This window comes from Carassius auratus, chromosome 11 (genome assembly GCF_003368295.1).
Source record: "Carassius auratus strain Wakin chromosome 11, ASM336829v1, whole genome shotgun sequence".
NCBI classification, from domain to species: domain Eukaryota; kingdom Metazoa; phylum Chordata; class Actinopteri; order Cypriniformes; family Cyprinidae; genus Carassius; species Carassius auratus.
The window spans coordinates 12,470,632-12,487,048 of NC_039253.1; the positions used below are offsets into that span (position 1 = coordinate 12,470,632).

Here is a 16,417-nt window from a genome sequence, read left to right on the forward strand (position 1 = left end):
TTCATCAAAATGATAAACAATGCAAATTTATTTCCACAGCCTTCTTTACTCATATTTACCATGGGGACTAATAATTCTGACCTCAACTGTATAGCCACCATATTATACATAATAAATGTAATATGCAGTCTATTGCACTGATCCCAATATAAAATATCCTTTAGGTAACTCAAGATACCTAATGAGAAAAAAAAATACAAGAGAGCACTCCCATGAACAGCACATTTATTCACCATTCAGCAGATAGCTTTCTATCTCTGTCCAAGCAGTATAGATTCTGTTTGCATATACTCTTTCTATAGTACAATAATCATTTACACAAATATACACAATTTAAAATATAAACTCGTTCCAAAGTACAACATAAACTTTTTTTATTTATTCACGACATAGCGTTTTATTGAGGCAGTCCACACAATTTATTTTCTATGGTGGGTGAAGAGCACAGGCAACTGTTAAGCAGACTCAATCAGCACAAACTGAAACAGAGACGTGGAAGAGGATTCCTTGAGGATGACCTACAATACAGCTGGGTTGGATAAAACTCTTTGGATCATGCACCATCAGGCCTTTCTCTATGCATTGACCGTGATTGTCGGTTGTTGAAGTTCATTGCTCTGATACGGTAATGTTTGTTCCTCTTAAGTTACACCGTGTTGTTATTGTATGTTTGTATGGCACATTTAAAACAGTCTCAAATCATGTGCACTTGAATGTGTCCCTTGTGCAAAACAAATATTTCCTCCAAACTGAACCCAAGTGCATAATGTAGTGATCAAATAAAAGTGTACAAGTGCACCCTCATTCGAACACATTCACACACGCGCACCGCACCGTAAGACAACATGCTTGTATGCATGCATGTTAACATTTCTGCTTCTCTCTCTCTCTCTCTCTCTCTCTCTCTCTCACTCACTCACTCAAATGGAAGCTTCTCCATCACAAAAGTAAATAAATATAGAAATTTTGACTTTTTAATTAAAAAATCTTTTTTTTTTTTGCATTTGCAAATTTATATATCACACAATTCTGGTTTTATTTTTCTTGTAATTATGAGTTTACATCTTGCAATTCTTTTTTTCTTCTTACACAAAATAAAAAAAAATGATAATGGAGACTTCCTTGGAATTGCAAGCTTATATCTCTCATTTCTGAATTTCTCGCAAATCTTTTTTTTTTGGCGCAGAATCTTGAAAATCTAGTAAATAGAGTTCACAATTCATAATTATGACTTTTTTTGTCCGAATTCTGAATTTATCTCTTGCAATTTAGTTTTTTACATCGTGACATAAAAATAAAAGTTCATTATGACTTTATCTCTCAATTCTGACCTCATTTACAAGTTTATATCTCACAAGATATCTTGCTAGTTATCCACACAAATTTCGCTGTGAATTATATCTCTTATATTTGAGTTTATATACAGAAAAACATTTGGAATTGAGATATAAAAACAAAACTATGTGATAAAAATATGAATTGTCAGATATTGCATCAGAATTTTGAAACGAGGTCAGAATTATGCGATAAAAAGTCTTTATTACCTTTATTTATTTATTTGATCCCACGGCAGAAATAAACTTCCATATCCTCATGCACACACACACATACACACACACACACACACACACAAACAGCCCAGCAAAATCACTCTACACCTGTGATATAATCTGCATATTAAAACTGGGTGATCGAGACTGTTTGGACAGTGGGCTTCCAGAGGAGAACGGACTCCCGGGGGACAGGAGATCCTGGCTCCGCGTCGCTCGCCCTAGTCGTTCATCCTGCAAGCTGATGGCTGACAGATAATGTGCTCTGTCTGCACTGAGGCTTCCCAGCGAAAGACTATCTGTAGGTCCGGATGAGCCGTTTAGGCCGGTACAGTCAAGAGACTTGCTAGAAGATGTGCTGCTTGTTTTAGGCGGCGCATCAGTGAAGGGAGGGATGTAATGTGGGTCCAGAAAGCGTCTGGGAGCACTGGGACTCGGGCTGCGACTGCTTTCTGCAGTACGGAGACTGATGGCAGGAGGAGGGGACTGATGCCGTTGGTGGAGGCTTCGCAGAGCAGCTCTGGTGTCGGCCGAAGTGCTCTCCCTCTGTCTGGCCCCAGGATCTCGGAAAGGTCGAACGCCCGTTATGACCCAGTCTCGTTTCACGCTGCTGGGCTGGCTGCTGCTGGAAGCCCCAGAGGAAAACCCTTCATCTGGGTCAAAAGAGTCCTCTCCACAGCTCACACCATCGGCATCTAAAACACAGTGAGGGAACAATGAGACAGAGAAAACAGAAAGCTGGATTACCTAGATTTGCATTTCCTAGAGGAAATACCAGCGCTTGCAAGGCAGCAAAAGAACAGTGTTAGGTGAGCTTAGAAGTAAGCTCAGGCTTTTGGATGTGTCTCAGTGAAATGCTGCATCGCAGCTGCTTTGACACTCAGCACGCGTCTTGTATTGATTTTCCTGCGCAGCTGATAGAAAACAACATGACACTGTCTTTGAAGTGTAAAGCTGCGGATACACTAGACTCCATTCACTCCTTTCACTTCTACTCATACACATGAGAACAAGGGAGAAACTCAAGCTCAGGGGCACAATTTTGTTGGCGAACTCTAATGAGATGATTCACCAATGTAAATGCACTACAGTTCAACAGTTTTAGGTGAGTTTTTTTTTTTCTGCATACTTATACTCAGTAAGCTTGCATTAAATTAAAGGGATAGTTCACCCAAAAATAAAAAGTATGTCATTAATAACTCACCTTCATGTCGTTCCAAACCTGTAAGACCTATGTGTGTAAGCTGTGTGTACGTTATACTGTCCATGTTCAGAAAGGTAAGAAAAACATCATCAAAGTAGTCCATGTGACATCAGAGGGTCAGTTAAAACATTTTTTGAAGCATCGAAAATACATTTTGGTCCAAAAATAGCAAAAACTATGACTTTAGTCAGCAGTGTCTTCTCTTCCGTGTCTGTTGTGAGAGAGAGTTCAAAACAAAGCAGTTTGTGATATCCGGTTCCCGAACGAATCATTCGATGTAACCGGATCTTCTTGAACCAGTTCACCAAATCGAACTGAATCGTTTGAAACGGTTCACGTCTCCAATACGCATTAATCCACAAATGACTGAAGCTGTTAACTTTTTTAATGTGGCTGACACTCCATCGGAGTTAAAACAAACTGCTAAGTCAAGAACCGGTTGCATCTGTTTTCGGATCACCAGTAGTCATGGGAAGTTCGGTTCTTTTCCGCGAACTGGTTCTTCCGGACAGTTTGATTCAATAAACCAGTTGAAGAAAACAGTTCACTGGTTCTTTTGCGCTCGAAGTAATGACGTCATTGGTGATGATTGCCCTTGATTCAAGCCTTCGTTTTACCTGGGCTCATAACATTAGCACAGAATCACTTCAGAATCAATCACCAAAAGAATCAGTTCGGTTCAGATGCGCTGTGTTGGTCTGCTTCATGCTGAATCACACATGCGCAGTATCATCAGCTCCACGGTTCTCGAATCGGACGCGTCTGACCTAAACGGTTCTTGACTCTAGAACGAGTCAATCTTTTGTTCATTATCTGGCTTGGCTCGGTGTTCATTTCAGTTCTCTCTTCACAGCAGTTCAGTCAGTGTACTGTTTATTTTAACTCAGAGGGAGTGTCAGCCATGTTAAAAAAGTTAACAGCTTAAGTCATTTGTGGATTAATGCATATTGGAGACGTGAACCGTTTCAGACGATTTAGTTCGATTTGGTGAACTGGTTCAAAAAGATCTGGTTACATCGAATGATTCAGTTCGATTTGGTGAACTGTTAAAAGAAGATCCGGTTACATTGAATGATTCGTTCACGAACCGGATATGACAAACTGCTGTGTTTTGAATTCTCTCACAACACACACGGAAGAGAAGACATGGCTGAATAAAGTCATAGTTTTTGCTATTCTTGGACCAAAATGTGTTTTCGATGCTTCAAAAAATTCTATCTGACCCTCTGATGTCACATGGACTACTTTGATGATGTTTTTCTTACCTTTCTGGACATGGACAGTATAACGTACACACAGCTTCAATGGAGGGACTGAGAGCTCTCGGACTAAATCTAAAATATCTTAAAACTGTGTTCCAAAGATGAAATGAGGTCTTACCGGTTCTGAAAGACATGAGGGTGAGTTATTAAATGACATAATTTTAATTTTTCAGTGAACTAACCCTTTAAGTTGATCACAATAAAATACTCACAAAAAAGCTAATCTTTTGAACATTCTATTCATTAAAAAATCATGGGGAAAAGAAATGTTATCATGATTTCCACAAAAATATTAAGCAGTACGGCTTTTTTCAACACTGATAATAATAAAAAAAAAACTAAAAAAATGTATCTTAAGCAAATTAGCATATTAGAATGATCGCTATAGTATCACGTAAATAACATGCATTTCTTAATAACAATAATAGTAATAATGTAAACATTTTAAAATGTACAAATATTTAATATGACTGCCTTTCCTGTATTTAAAAAAAAATGCATCCTTGGTGAGCATAAGAGACTTCTTTAAAATACATTACAATACATTACTTTTGCACAGTAGTGTACGATATAATGCTGCGTTCAAGTCAGAAGTTCATACTTCCAAGTTTGGAAACATAAGTGAGTTTGGTTGGAATAAAATGGATGTGCTGGACATATAATTTTCCCTCTCTTTTTCACTTCCCAACAAAGACAGAAAGCTTTCAAGCATTAACGCAACTTAATGAAGAGCAAAGGATGCACATGAGATGTACAGTGTAATTGATGCACATGTTCAGTAATTTTTCATTCATATTAGACAAAATAAAATTTTGATCCTATTATCAGAAAAAAATAATAAAGCTTTAACTTGTTGTTATTGGTAATTATGATATGATGGTGGTATTCATGTGCAGTCAATTTGCAAATACATTTGATCATACCAACTTAACCTGAACACACCAATGCAAGATCAATCACAATTTTGTATGCAAATATTAAATAATATTTGAAATAACCTATACACTGAGTGGTTTGCAGAAATTTGTAAAGAAGGAAAAAAAAGAGGGATGTCATTCTATCTTGCCTTGCAAGCACTGTAAACTCAATGTAAATAAAAAAGGTTAAACACAAATGATCACAAAACAACACAAAGGTATGTGGAGACACTAAAAACAAGCAGAAGGAAGTTTTCCATGCAATGGGGTTAGTTTAATCTGTAGGGCCAATCAACACTTTCTATGGCCAAGAAGGACAGGGCTTGTGCACAGACTGTCTAATAATGAGATGTTCCTGAGCCCCGCCTACCCCCTTGCAAGGTTAGGTGAATGGTGCACTTTATCCGCCCACGTGCCACAGGACTGTCTGGTCTCTCCAGGGGGGTGTATCGGCTGGGGGTCATGGAGGCGTAGAATTCAGTCGTGGTTGAGAAATCAAAACAATCTGAGGTGAAGACAGTGAGCGTACTGAACATGATGCTGACAGACGGAAAATTTCACACACAAAAATGGCCACTTTTTCCCGATGCTTGAATGGCGGGACTGATGAGGATGTTCAAGTTCTCATTATAATTTTTGTGATCATGAAAGAAAATAAGCAAAATGAAAAGATGACTGTCATTTGAGTTTAATTTGGGAAACAATTCTCACCATTAACAACTCCTTGTTTGTATTAGTGTTTTTGTATTTATTAGTATGGTAACTACTAGGTTTAGGTATAAGGTTAGCAGAATCAGCCATTAATATGTGATTTAGACGTACTAATAAACAGCCAATATCTCAGTAATATGTATGCTAATAAACAACTAGGTAACAGTGAGAATTGTCCCTAAAGCACTACCAAAGTTTTTTGTGTAACTGTGTGTGTGTGCTCTTGTTTTTGTGACATATCAGGACACAACTCTGTATAATGACATGGGTATGACACAGGTATTACAAGGAGATGGTGACTTATGAGGACATATGAGAACGCTTATAAATCATACAGGATGAGTTTGTTTGAGAAAGTAAAAATGCACAAAGTTTCCTGTGAGGGTTAGGGTTAGGTGTAGGGTTGGTGAAGGGCGACAGAATATACAGTTTGTACCGTATAAAAACCATTATGCCAATGGGGTGTCCCCACTTATCACAAAAACAAACGTGTGTGAATATGTTGCATACCCTCTCGTTTCCAGCGGAGGCGACGAATGGAGGCGGCAGTGACAGCTGCCTGTGAGATGCATCTCCCGGCAGGCGTTACTTCCACCTCCAAAAGGTTCCGCGAACCCTCCGGAGGACGGGACGGAAGTGAGCGCCTAATTGCATTCGCCACCTGAGGATGAGGGGTCAACGACAATTTCCGACAATGACAAACAACAACGGTCAATTTCCATTAAGAATTGTTATTTAAAAGTTGCTTCATAAATCATGGAGGCAGGTTCATGTACAAAAAAACACAAATCTGACTTCACTAGTTCAGTACATTAAGAGTCTAAAAGACAACCAGTGAAAACGTTTCAAGACAAAAACATTGGACCATCTTTACGAAGAATTTCATATCAGTCAGTCTTTGCTTGTTTGATGTGAAACTGAAATGTACTTATTTGATCGTTTATTTAGAAATAATGCAGAATCTTTAATATTTCTTCTGCTATTTACAAGTATGTTGTAGTATTTAATCGCTTTAACTTTCAAAGACACTGTTTTTTCCACGTTTAAATTAAATCTTAAAAAGCCATTCAGAGCCCACTGTATTTTCCCCAAGTGTACTGTAATAAATGACTTTTACCAGTAATGGCTGGGCATGGAGGTCTAGCTGTGCTCGGTAGAGGATGTCATCCAAAGCTTCCCTCCCCAGATCCCACTGCCCATTATAACTGTTGATCATCATGCAGATGAGATCATTAGCACACCAATCAAATCCTTAATTGAGAATTAACAGGAATTAAATATACAAGACATTTCCTTCTCCTACTAATGTAAAAAGAAAACTTTAATGTTGCACAGAAATACACATTTCTGATTTCTGTGGAAAACATGATATTGTTTTCAGAATTATTTGATAAATAGAAAGCATTTATTTAAAATAGTTTAGCTTATTAATAGTTAGTAAGGTGGTTGTTAAGTTTAGGCATTTGGTAGGATTATGGATGTAGAATACGTATGGTCATGCAGAATATGTGCTTTATAAATGCTAATAAAAAGCAAATATGCCAACAACAGGCATGCTAATAAGCATGGCAACTTACATGGCGTGGTAAACAGCAGTCAGCATCTGCACCATAAACTCTGGCTCCAGTCGTACACGGTTACACGGCTCCTTCCACGACTTCTGCTGCTGCCGCGGGTAACCGCTCACACACAGTCTGCATAACGAGAGCCATTCAGAGAGAATCGTTAATGACATGTTTATTTGGAGGTCTTTATGCTAATGCTGTGACCCGCCACAGAACTCCCTTGCTCTCTCGCTCTAAATCAGTATTCCATTTAATCCATTTAATCATTCAATCTCTGCCTGCTCCAGCAAGAAATTTCAGAGAGAGAGAAGGGGAGTGAGGAAAACAGGGCGAGACGTTCCCAACTCTGGCGCCCCTTACCGTGTGCTCATTCTGCAAACCGATTGGTGGGAGGACGCAGGCATAAAGACCACAGCTGAGTTGTAGCAGAGCATCAGAAAAGACAGCACCTCAAACCTGCAGGAGACAAACACATGCTGCTGTTGCACACCCCCACTCTTGACATCTGCATAATTTTACAACGACGAATCAGACGGCGGTACATTATGAGTCAGCGACTGTCGCCGTGCATCTAGCCGGTGGAACGGTAATAACAAATCACACTACATCTGCACGGATATCGCTGTCAAGAAGCTCCAGCAGCGGTTTAATGAAATCAAAATGCTGAGAAATCATTACAACCCATTTCAACCTGCAGGAAAAAAATAAACCGCTGAGTCACGGCGATAAAACGGCCCAGCGGCCGATTAATCAGATGCCTAGAAATATTCCACACATCAAATCTACTTCATCCATCATCAAATCACCTGTTTTGTGAGGTAAATGTCTCTCTCTGGGACAGCAGACCGCTGTACACCACCCGGATGAGGTCGTGCTGGTTCAGGGCTCCCTCGGTTAACGCCATGGACCCCAGACTGGATGGCTGCGGTAAATGGAAGAAATCACTTAGCAATTCGGCTAGTTATTCATGTAATGCTCACAAAGAAAATGTATTGTATATGTTCATGTTAAATGCTTTTACAGCCTTAGGAAATGAGAAATACAGGTTAACCAGTGATGTGTTGATTGAAATTCTGTATATGTATATACATACAAAAGCAAAAGTAATAAATATATAATGTCAATAAAAACAATAGTTTTAGTTTTTTGTTAATTACTGAGAGTTCAATTAAGGTTCATTTGACCGGACCATAGCAACTGTACTATTTTAACCTAATACAAAGTTAAACCAGCAAACCCAATGGTTTACTCCGATTTAGCTGCTCCCAGAACACCCTAGAAATCATCAAAGAAGCCCTTTTGTAAAACACCAGGCTTTCTAGCCTTTTGGAGGTTTGACGCATTACCGTATTTTTCGGACTATAAGTCGTACCTGAGTATAAGTCGCATCAGTCCAAAAATACGTCATGACCAGGAAAAAAACATATATAAGTTGCACCAGACTATAAGTCGCATTTATTTAGACCCAAGAACCAAGAGAAAACATTACCGTCTACAGCCACGAGTGTGCAGAATCTCTGGCAGCATAGAGCGCCCTCTCACGGCTGGAGACGGTAATGTTTTCTCTTGGTTCATTTCTCTCGTTTCATGTCAAATTAATTTTGATAAATAAGTCGCACCTGACTATAAGTCACAGGACCAGCCAAACTATGAAAAAAAGTGCGACTTATAGTCCGGAAAATACGGTAATTTTTAACTTTCCTGTATCCTGTGAAATGAGAGAAGATCAGTGTTTTGTGTGCATAATAACAGAAAACATCATCTTCATTGATTTGACACTGATACCCCCTGTAGCTCAGACATTCTATACAGATCCGATTTAAAAGTGTTTGTATTTTACTCCACTTCTTACCTCATGGTATATTGAAGGCTTGGAGAGAGATGGTATGGTGAATGACAGCAGCTTTCCATTTCCTTTACTGTCCACAATTTCCTGTAACACAAGACGTACAGATAGTGTATGTCTACTTTAGATGCTGAATTTCAGGAAAATGCAGGTAATGCCAATCAGCAATCTCTCACCAGGTTATAGATCCCCAGTAGCAGGGCTTCCACGCAGCCGTTCCGGTAGCGCTCTCTGCTGGCAGAAAGCCGCAAGTACACCCAGATGAGCTCAGGCAGGAACTGCAGAGTAAACCGACGCAAACCCTCCTCTGAGCTCCGGTACAACTCAAACAACTGATGACACACCGGAGCCAACAGCTAGAGAGGAAGAGACACAAAGAACACAGTGACAAAGTAAAAGAGACAGTGTGGGACACAGGAACCGAGAGCAACACTTCCTTGCAACATGAATAATACAAAAAAAAACACAAGCTTAGGAAGTAGCATATTTAAGTCAAACTATAAAAATTAAACTGATATATTATAATATGATATGAAATTATATTAAATAATACTAAATATGAAATGATCAAAATCATGATCAAATACAATTAAAATTGGAAATGGGAAATTATGTTACGTTGTAATGTTATGTTATGTTGTAAATTTTGAATTTGCTTTTATTCTAACATTTTTCGGATTTTCAGTTTTATATGCATTTTTCATTTTTATATTTCTTTTTAGCTTTCTTTTTTAAATTCAGTTTCAGTCATTTTAGCACTTACCGTATTTTTCGGACTATAAGTCGCATCAGTCCAAAAATACGTCATGATGAGGAAAAAAACATATATAAGTCGCACTGGATTATAAATTGCATTTATTTAGAACCAAGCAACAAGAGAAAACATTACCATCTCCAGCCACGAGAGGGCGCTCTATGTCTTCAGTGTAGACTACAGGAGCACAGAGCAGCATAGAGCGCCATCTTGTGGCTGTAGACGGTAATGTTTTCTCTTGGTTCATTTCTCTTGGTTCATGTCAAATTAATTTTGATAAATAAGTCGCACCTGACTATAAGTCGCAGGACCAGCCAAACTATGAAAAAAAAGTGCGACTTATAGTCCGGAAAATATGGTATTTAATTCCAATTAGCATTTCAAATTTTACGTTTTTTTAAGCTTAAGTGCTTCATATAATATTTGTAGTTTAAATTCAGCATTAATGAAAAAGATTTTTGATCGTTTTAATTTTTCAGGTAATGATAACAACGCTGAAAAGTCAGAATAAATCAATCTAGTCCTATCTCAATCATGCCTTTTCAAACCTTCTGTGCAGTGTCTGAAGCACTTGATCATACCTCACTGATGGGCTGCTCCTGAATAACAGCATAGAGAGCAGGTACAAGAGCTTTCTTCAGACGCAGGCTGCCAGAATAGCTGCGGATTTGATCCTCAGGTAACGTCTAAAGAGGAGAAACCGTGGTTGTCATGACTAAGCAGCCTTAACCTGAATCGGCCTGGAATTGAATTAACTTGGAGGCTGAAAATATTCCTCCATTAAGTTCTGAGATTCCAAAACCAAATGTGGTTAATGGGACACTGCGCTCAGATCACTTGGGAAGGGGGGGCTTAATTTGAGTGAGCTATATAAAAAATGTCAAATTAAACCCTGTAAGGATGTCAAATCTCTCACCTTGAACTCTGAGAGCCATTCCTCCACCACGCCACGCTCTGAGCAGAGCATGGTCCTCCTGAGAGAAAAGAAAAGAAATATGTCATAAATGAAGATTATTACCACTCTTGCATCAAAAGCATGACCCAAAATTAACTTTTTACCACAATGTCAATATCATTGAATTTAAAACATTTGCCCGGCAAATTTCTTTTCTCATCAACCATGAAAATATACAGTATTTTGCATTATTCCATTAAGTGATGCAAATCAGTTTTATGGCTAGTTTTAATGTTATTTTCTCTGACACTATTATGAGTCTATGGTTTAGACACACTTGTCTTGGACTTAATTTATTAATAATTAATTTGATCTTTAAAAAAACGTTTGATCTTGAATGTTTGAGGTTAGTAAGATTTTTAAAGAAATTAATGCTTTTATTCATTAAATTTGATCAGAAGGGATTGTTTATAATGTTACAAAAGATTTCTATTCCAGATAATTGCCGTTCTTTTGAATTTTCTATTCATCAAACATCCTGAAAAAAACAGTATCATGGCTTCCACAAAAACATCAAGCAGCACACTGACAATAAAAAGAAATGATTTATTAGGATCATGTGACACTGACGACTGGAGTAATGGTTGTAAATGTAATTTTCTTTTATTATCAATTTAACAGTTATGCTGCACGATATTTTTGTGGAAACCGTGATACCGTTTTTCCACAGGATTTCTTGATGAATAAGCATAAACCATCTAAGACCAGATTGTTTTAATATGTGCAAATTGGCCAGACCATTTTAGTGTTCATTTTGGCTCACCTGCCTCAAACCCAGCTCAGAAGTGTAGATAAGGAGAGATGTGGCTCAGATTCTCCATGTCTCTTGATCTCTGGTCAAACAGCCTGCAGATAAAAAGACGACACACATCCCGCTCATAAGAAAGCTCTCACACCTGCCTGACACACAAGCATCACGGTTACTACAGCAACTGTTGGCTCATGTTTAATATTGCAAACACACACACAGGTGTTACCCCATTCAATCCTAATACAGGACATCTGTGTTTATGCATGTTTGTGTGCACCTCTTAAAATGGCAGGCTCTGTGTTTGGCGGTGTGTTGTGAGAGAGAGTGCTGTGCTCTGATTAGACAGCAGTGCTGCGTTGGGAGTTTGGGAGTGAATCTGAGGTGAACAGAACAGATGCTTTACACGCTAAACAAAATCTGGCAACATCCACAATCCTGCTTGTGCTGTGGAGACATTTTTTAATACAGTCCAGAGGAAGCAGAGGTAACTGCACTTACAGCTAATGTTATATGCTGTCATTTAAAGGTCCTGTATGTGAGATTGACACCGAGTGGTTGAACTAGGTATTGCAGTCCAAATTCAAAATAATGAAGAGGGTTTTTTTTCATCCGGCCCCTCCTCCACAGACTTGATGTACACGTAGGTTGCCAGAGTGACAACACCAACAGGAAAGAGCGCACTTGACAATTAATGAAATTAAATATGCTGTGTTTTCTGCCAACTGACAATCCGGGATGCTGAAATACAATTGGGTAAACTGGCAGTGGGCGGGTTTCACAATCCAAAACAGAGAGTGATATTCTGGCCCGGAACACACATTTTCAAAGGAGAATAAGTGACTGTGGCATTGTTTTTCAGATAAATATGTTAAGTATGTTTCTTAAATATATGCAAACATGTTATGGAATTTCTATGCTTTAGTAGAGTCAAAAACTTACATACAGAATCTTTAAACTTTGCATGTATACATACTGTACATATACACACACATAAAGCTTGCCTCCCTTCCAATAATTGTTACTTTTAAGAAACAGTGTCAAATTCTGTCCATTTTATCATGAAATTCAAACAATAACTACCATTTTGACAAACTTTGATACGGCATGACAGACGGTTCAAACAGCAGCATGGAGCGTGAGTGAACGTGATCATCGCTTACTCTTTACTACTTGTTATAACACTTAATTAACATCTCACGCAACATTTAATATCTCAGTGTTTCATCAACTGTTGGAAGATGTCAATAAACAGCTCGTAAAAAATGTCACAAAGTCATTGACCAAATCAATCAGGATGCACAGCTCACTAGAAAAACAAATGAATGGGCATTTCACTAAATATATATTTGTGTATATATATTCAGAGTTTACTTAACCTGTAGTTAACTCTTAATTATTTAATAAATATGTCATGAAAACAGCCACTGTGTAAATTATTGTAGGCCTATTTTAGCAATGAATTGAAGAAGAAAAATAATATAATTAGAATTAGAAAGCCTGCTCTGCTGTTAATTGTAACCTTTAAGGTTATATTCTTGTACAAGTAACACACACCCACTTTAAACAAATCTCTAACAAGAAAATGTATTATTTATTCATTATTACAGTAATTATACAAATACTGTTTTTATGATTTCATATTAATTGCACATTAACATTTAACAGTTAAAACTTAAACTACGACTTGTTTACTTTTTTTAAAAAGTTGTTTTAATCCATTCCATTAAGATTCATTAAGAATATGACCAGTATTGCAGATGTTGTGTAGCTAAATTATTTGTACGTGTTCAAACATTTATTGTAAGTAAAAAAATGTTTGAATGAAATCTTTTATGCTCACCAAGGCTGCATTTATTTGATTCATCAAAATGTATCAGTAAAACAGTAATACTATGACATTATTACAATTTAAAGTAACAGGTTTATTTTAATATATTTTAAATTGTAATTTATTCCTGTGATAGCAAACCTGAACTTTCAGCATTTATTACATCATTCTAATATGCTGATTTGCAGCTCAAGAAACATTTCTTTAATATCAATGTTGAAAACACTTGTGCTACACTTGTTACTAAATTACATTTAGTAATTGTAATTTTGTAATTTTGACAGTGACCACTTACAGCAGACATGCTGTGTCATTTTAAATACACAGTATATATTAAATCAAAAGACTTCTCATGCTTTAATGCTTAACAAAATGTGTAGACAAACAGATTGCGTTTGTTCATTTTATTTATTAGGTAAATATGCAAGAGCTGGAAATATACTCTAAAATACACAAAATGCATGTTTCCCTCAAAAAATTAATTTGAACCTTAAAACGTGATGCTGGAACCACTCATTCAGTTTAGAGCCTCCCAAGTCAAAAATGAAAGTTTATCCTGAGGCTGTAAAAAACTTGGTCTAAAATATTTGAAAAATGCAGCATGTCTGCAACAAAATAGCAGTCAACGCTCCCCTCACAAGAGACACTCCCCTCTTTACACAGAAGCCTCAACACCAAAACATTCCTCTGCTGTGTGAATGCTACACGGTTAGCACGCCTGCTCTCCAACCCTTGCCAACGGGTAAGAAGCTTACAAGATTCAGTGCCAGATAATTAAGTGTAAACAGTCCCCCGAGACCTAAAATAGCCATTGTGAAAAGAGCTTAGTGTAAAGAGACAAGAAGAGGGAAAATGAGAGGTGATTTCACTGAACGGAGATCAAAGTAGTAAGCATTCAACAAGCAGAGGTTACTATGATCGGCTGCAGCGGGACGCAACAGAAAGGTCATTGTTAAATGGGTTGTGCAACATACTCCCAAACGCACTCCAAACTGCCACAGACACACAATTCACCTGAGCTGACGCTCAAAATCTCATCAGACACCCACAGCTGACGCTGTTACCCTAGTAAGGGACAAACACTCAAGTGAAACATATGGACTCATTAACAAAACATATGCATTCCTAAACGCATGCATTCTAACACACCAATAGTTATTTTGTTCTGACAGTGTAAAATACATCTCAATCCTGTCAAATTAGCCAGATGGTGTCTAATCTCGTCCAGACAAATCTCTGGGCTGCACAGAAAACAAGTCCTCGGCAAGGGTCACGATTCAGCTCCTCTGAGATAAAAACAACTCTGTGTCGAAGACAAAAAGACCAATTTGGTTGATTAAAGAATTACTCTAGGGTTAAATCAGTGGCGAATCATGCCCCAGTGATTTCTGCCATCCTTCCTGTGTCATTTGACTGTGGTTTTTCAGTGAACACCACTTCCTGCTCTCAACACTGGTGCTTCTGTGTTTGTGTGTGTGTGTGTGTGGGGGGGGGGGGTTGCAAACTTCATACAGCTGGTTTATAGGTGTGCCTTTCTGAAATCAAATCACTTCACTTTGTGCATGAGATTTAAAACTGGTGTTATGCCAGAAGTTGGAATAATGCCAATGTGTGTGTGGCGTAAAGGTTTCCAGAAAATAGATAATGCATATTGAAAAATACCTTAAAAAGTTAGATGAGCTAGGCCAAACCGTTATGCTAAAACTAAACAGCGCTTGTTTCTTTAAAATTGTAACATTTATAAAAACTGCTAAAATAATATATTTATCTAGATTTATAAAAAATATTAGGCATTCAGACCTAGTGTGCATCACTTTCTGTTTTTACTTTTTGTTACTGTTTTTTATTTAGAGCCTTCCAAAATCACAAGACTATTAGAATTGATTCAGCTAAATCAATTTATTAGTTTTATCAACAACACACACACACATACACACAATAATAGTAATCCTTTGAAACAAAAAACATGGCAGCCCGTGACCCAAGACTGAAAAATATTACATATTTTTTACTCTTATAGGTTAAAGATACAGCACTAAAAGTCAATAAACGGGAGTAAGTGTACATTAAGTGTAAATGCATAGCTGGAGATGCTTATTATTATTTATAATCATGTGTTTATTTTAGTTAACCATTCAGAATAAATACTATAAATATTATAAAAATTGTTGTATACAATATTTAACAAATATTATAAAATATTTTATAAAAGATTATAAAATTGTATTTTAACATTACAAAAGAGCACATAATGACAACCCAATCATCGATAAGGTACAAACCTCTACTAATAATTTGATATATTTTAAGTTTTCGAGAAATAACCTATATCAAGCCCACGACTATCTGGATGTTTCTCGGACCTAATGTTTAATGTCCTAATGTTTATTTTAATATATACAGAAATAAATATTTTGTTTAGTTTATAATTATTATTTAAAAGAGAAATCAAGAAGCATGGTTATATGTTTGTTACCTTCTATCATAACACAAGTCTAAACGTGTTATTCAAATAACCTCTGCAATATATATGACATGTTGTTAACTTTTTAGTAACCATAAACGTAATTGAATAAATATATTTAATAATCATTCGGCCTAAATATAAGCGAATCAGCGTCATCTTCCACCGCATGTGGTTCAGATGCTCCAAACATGCTCATCTATGCTCATACATACAGATTGTATCAGTGCTATGGTTCTGAATCACATACCAGCAGGATATGGACTCCTCCGGATGCTGCAGATGATCACTAGAGTCCTTGAGCAAAGCTGCAATGCGCCTTAAAGGACAGACCCGACACAACGACCCCTTTTAAAATCAGGCAGAACAATACTTGTACAATCCCACCAGACCATTTCTATTAATATCAAGGAATCGATTAGTTAAAAAGGCCTTCCGTTTGCCAGACGAAAAGGATCACAGCCGCGTTGATATCATCATGTATCTCCGCTCTCTAGCTCTTCCTGCCAACTTGCAGCTATTTACCTGACCAATTGAGTCTCTCTTATCGAGCCCTCGCCGCGGCTGGCCAATAGCTGCGCAGTGCGGTGAGTGGTGAGCTGACCGGTGA

At 37.5% G+C, this 16,417-nt stretch overlaps 1 protein-coding gene across 2 annotated transcripts; it reads right to left on the minus strand.

Moving 5' to 3' along the window:
* Positions 1 to 1,180: 1,180 nt before the first annotated feature.
* Positions 1,181 to 16,337, minus strand: LOC113111039 (protein FAM126B). 2 transcript variants are annotated; one of them, XM_026275412.1, is made up of 13 exons: positions 16,058 to 16,337; positions 11,528 to 11,610; positions 10,726 to 10,783; positions 10,391 to 10,495; positions 9,232 to 9,411; positions 9,062 to 9,142; positions 8,016 to 8,131; positions 7,570 to 7,665; positions 7,222 to 7,338; positions 6,762 to 6,849; positions 6,155 to 6,305; positions 5,304 to 5,438; positions 1,181 to 2,245 (listed from the first exon to the last, which is right to left on the minus strand). In XM_026275412.1, the coding sequence occupies exons 3-13, from the start codon at positions 10,774 to 10,776 to the stop codon at positions 1,653 to 1,655; spliced, it is 1,713 nt and encodes a 570-aa protein (XP_026131197.1). In that variant the 5' UTR covers positions 10,777 to 10,783; positions 11,528 to 11,610; positions 16,058 to 16,337; the 3' UTR covers positions 1,181 to 1,652. The 2 variants fall into 2 exon arrangements, with proteins under 2 accessions (XP_026131197.1, XP_026131198.1); XM_026275413.1 differs by lacking the exon at positions 5,304 to 5,438 and having other exon boundaries at positions 16,058 to 16,335.
* Positions 16,338 to 16,417: the final 80 nt, after the last annotated feature.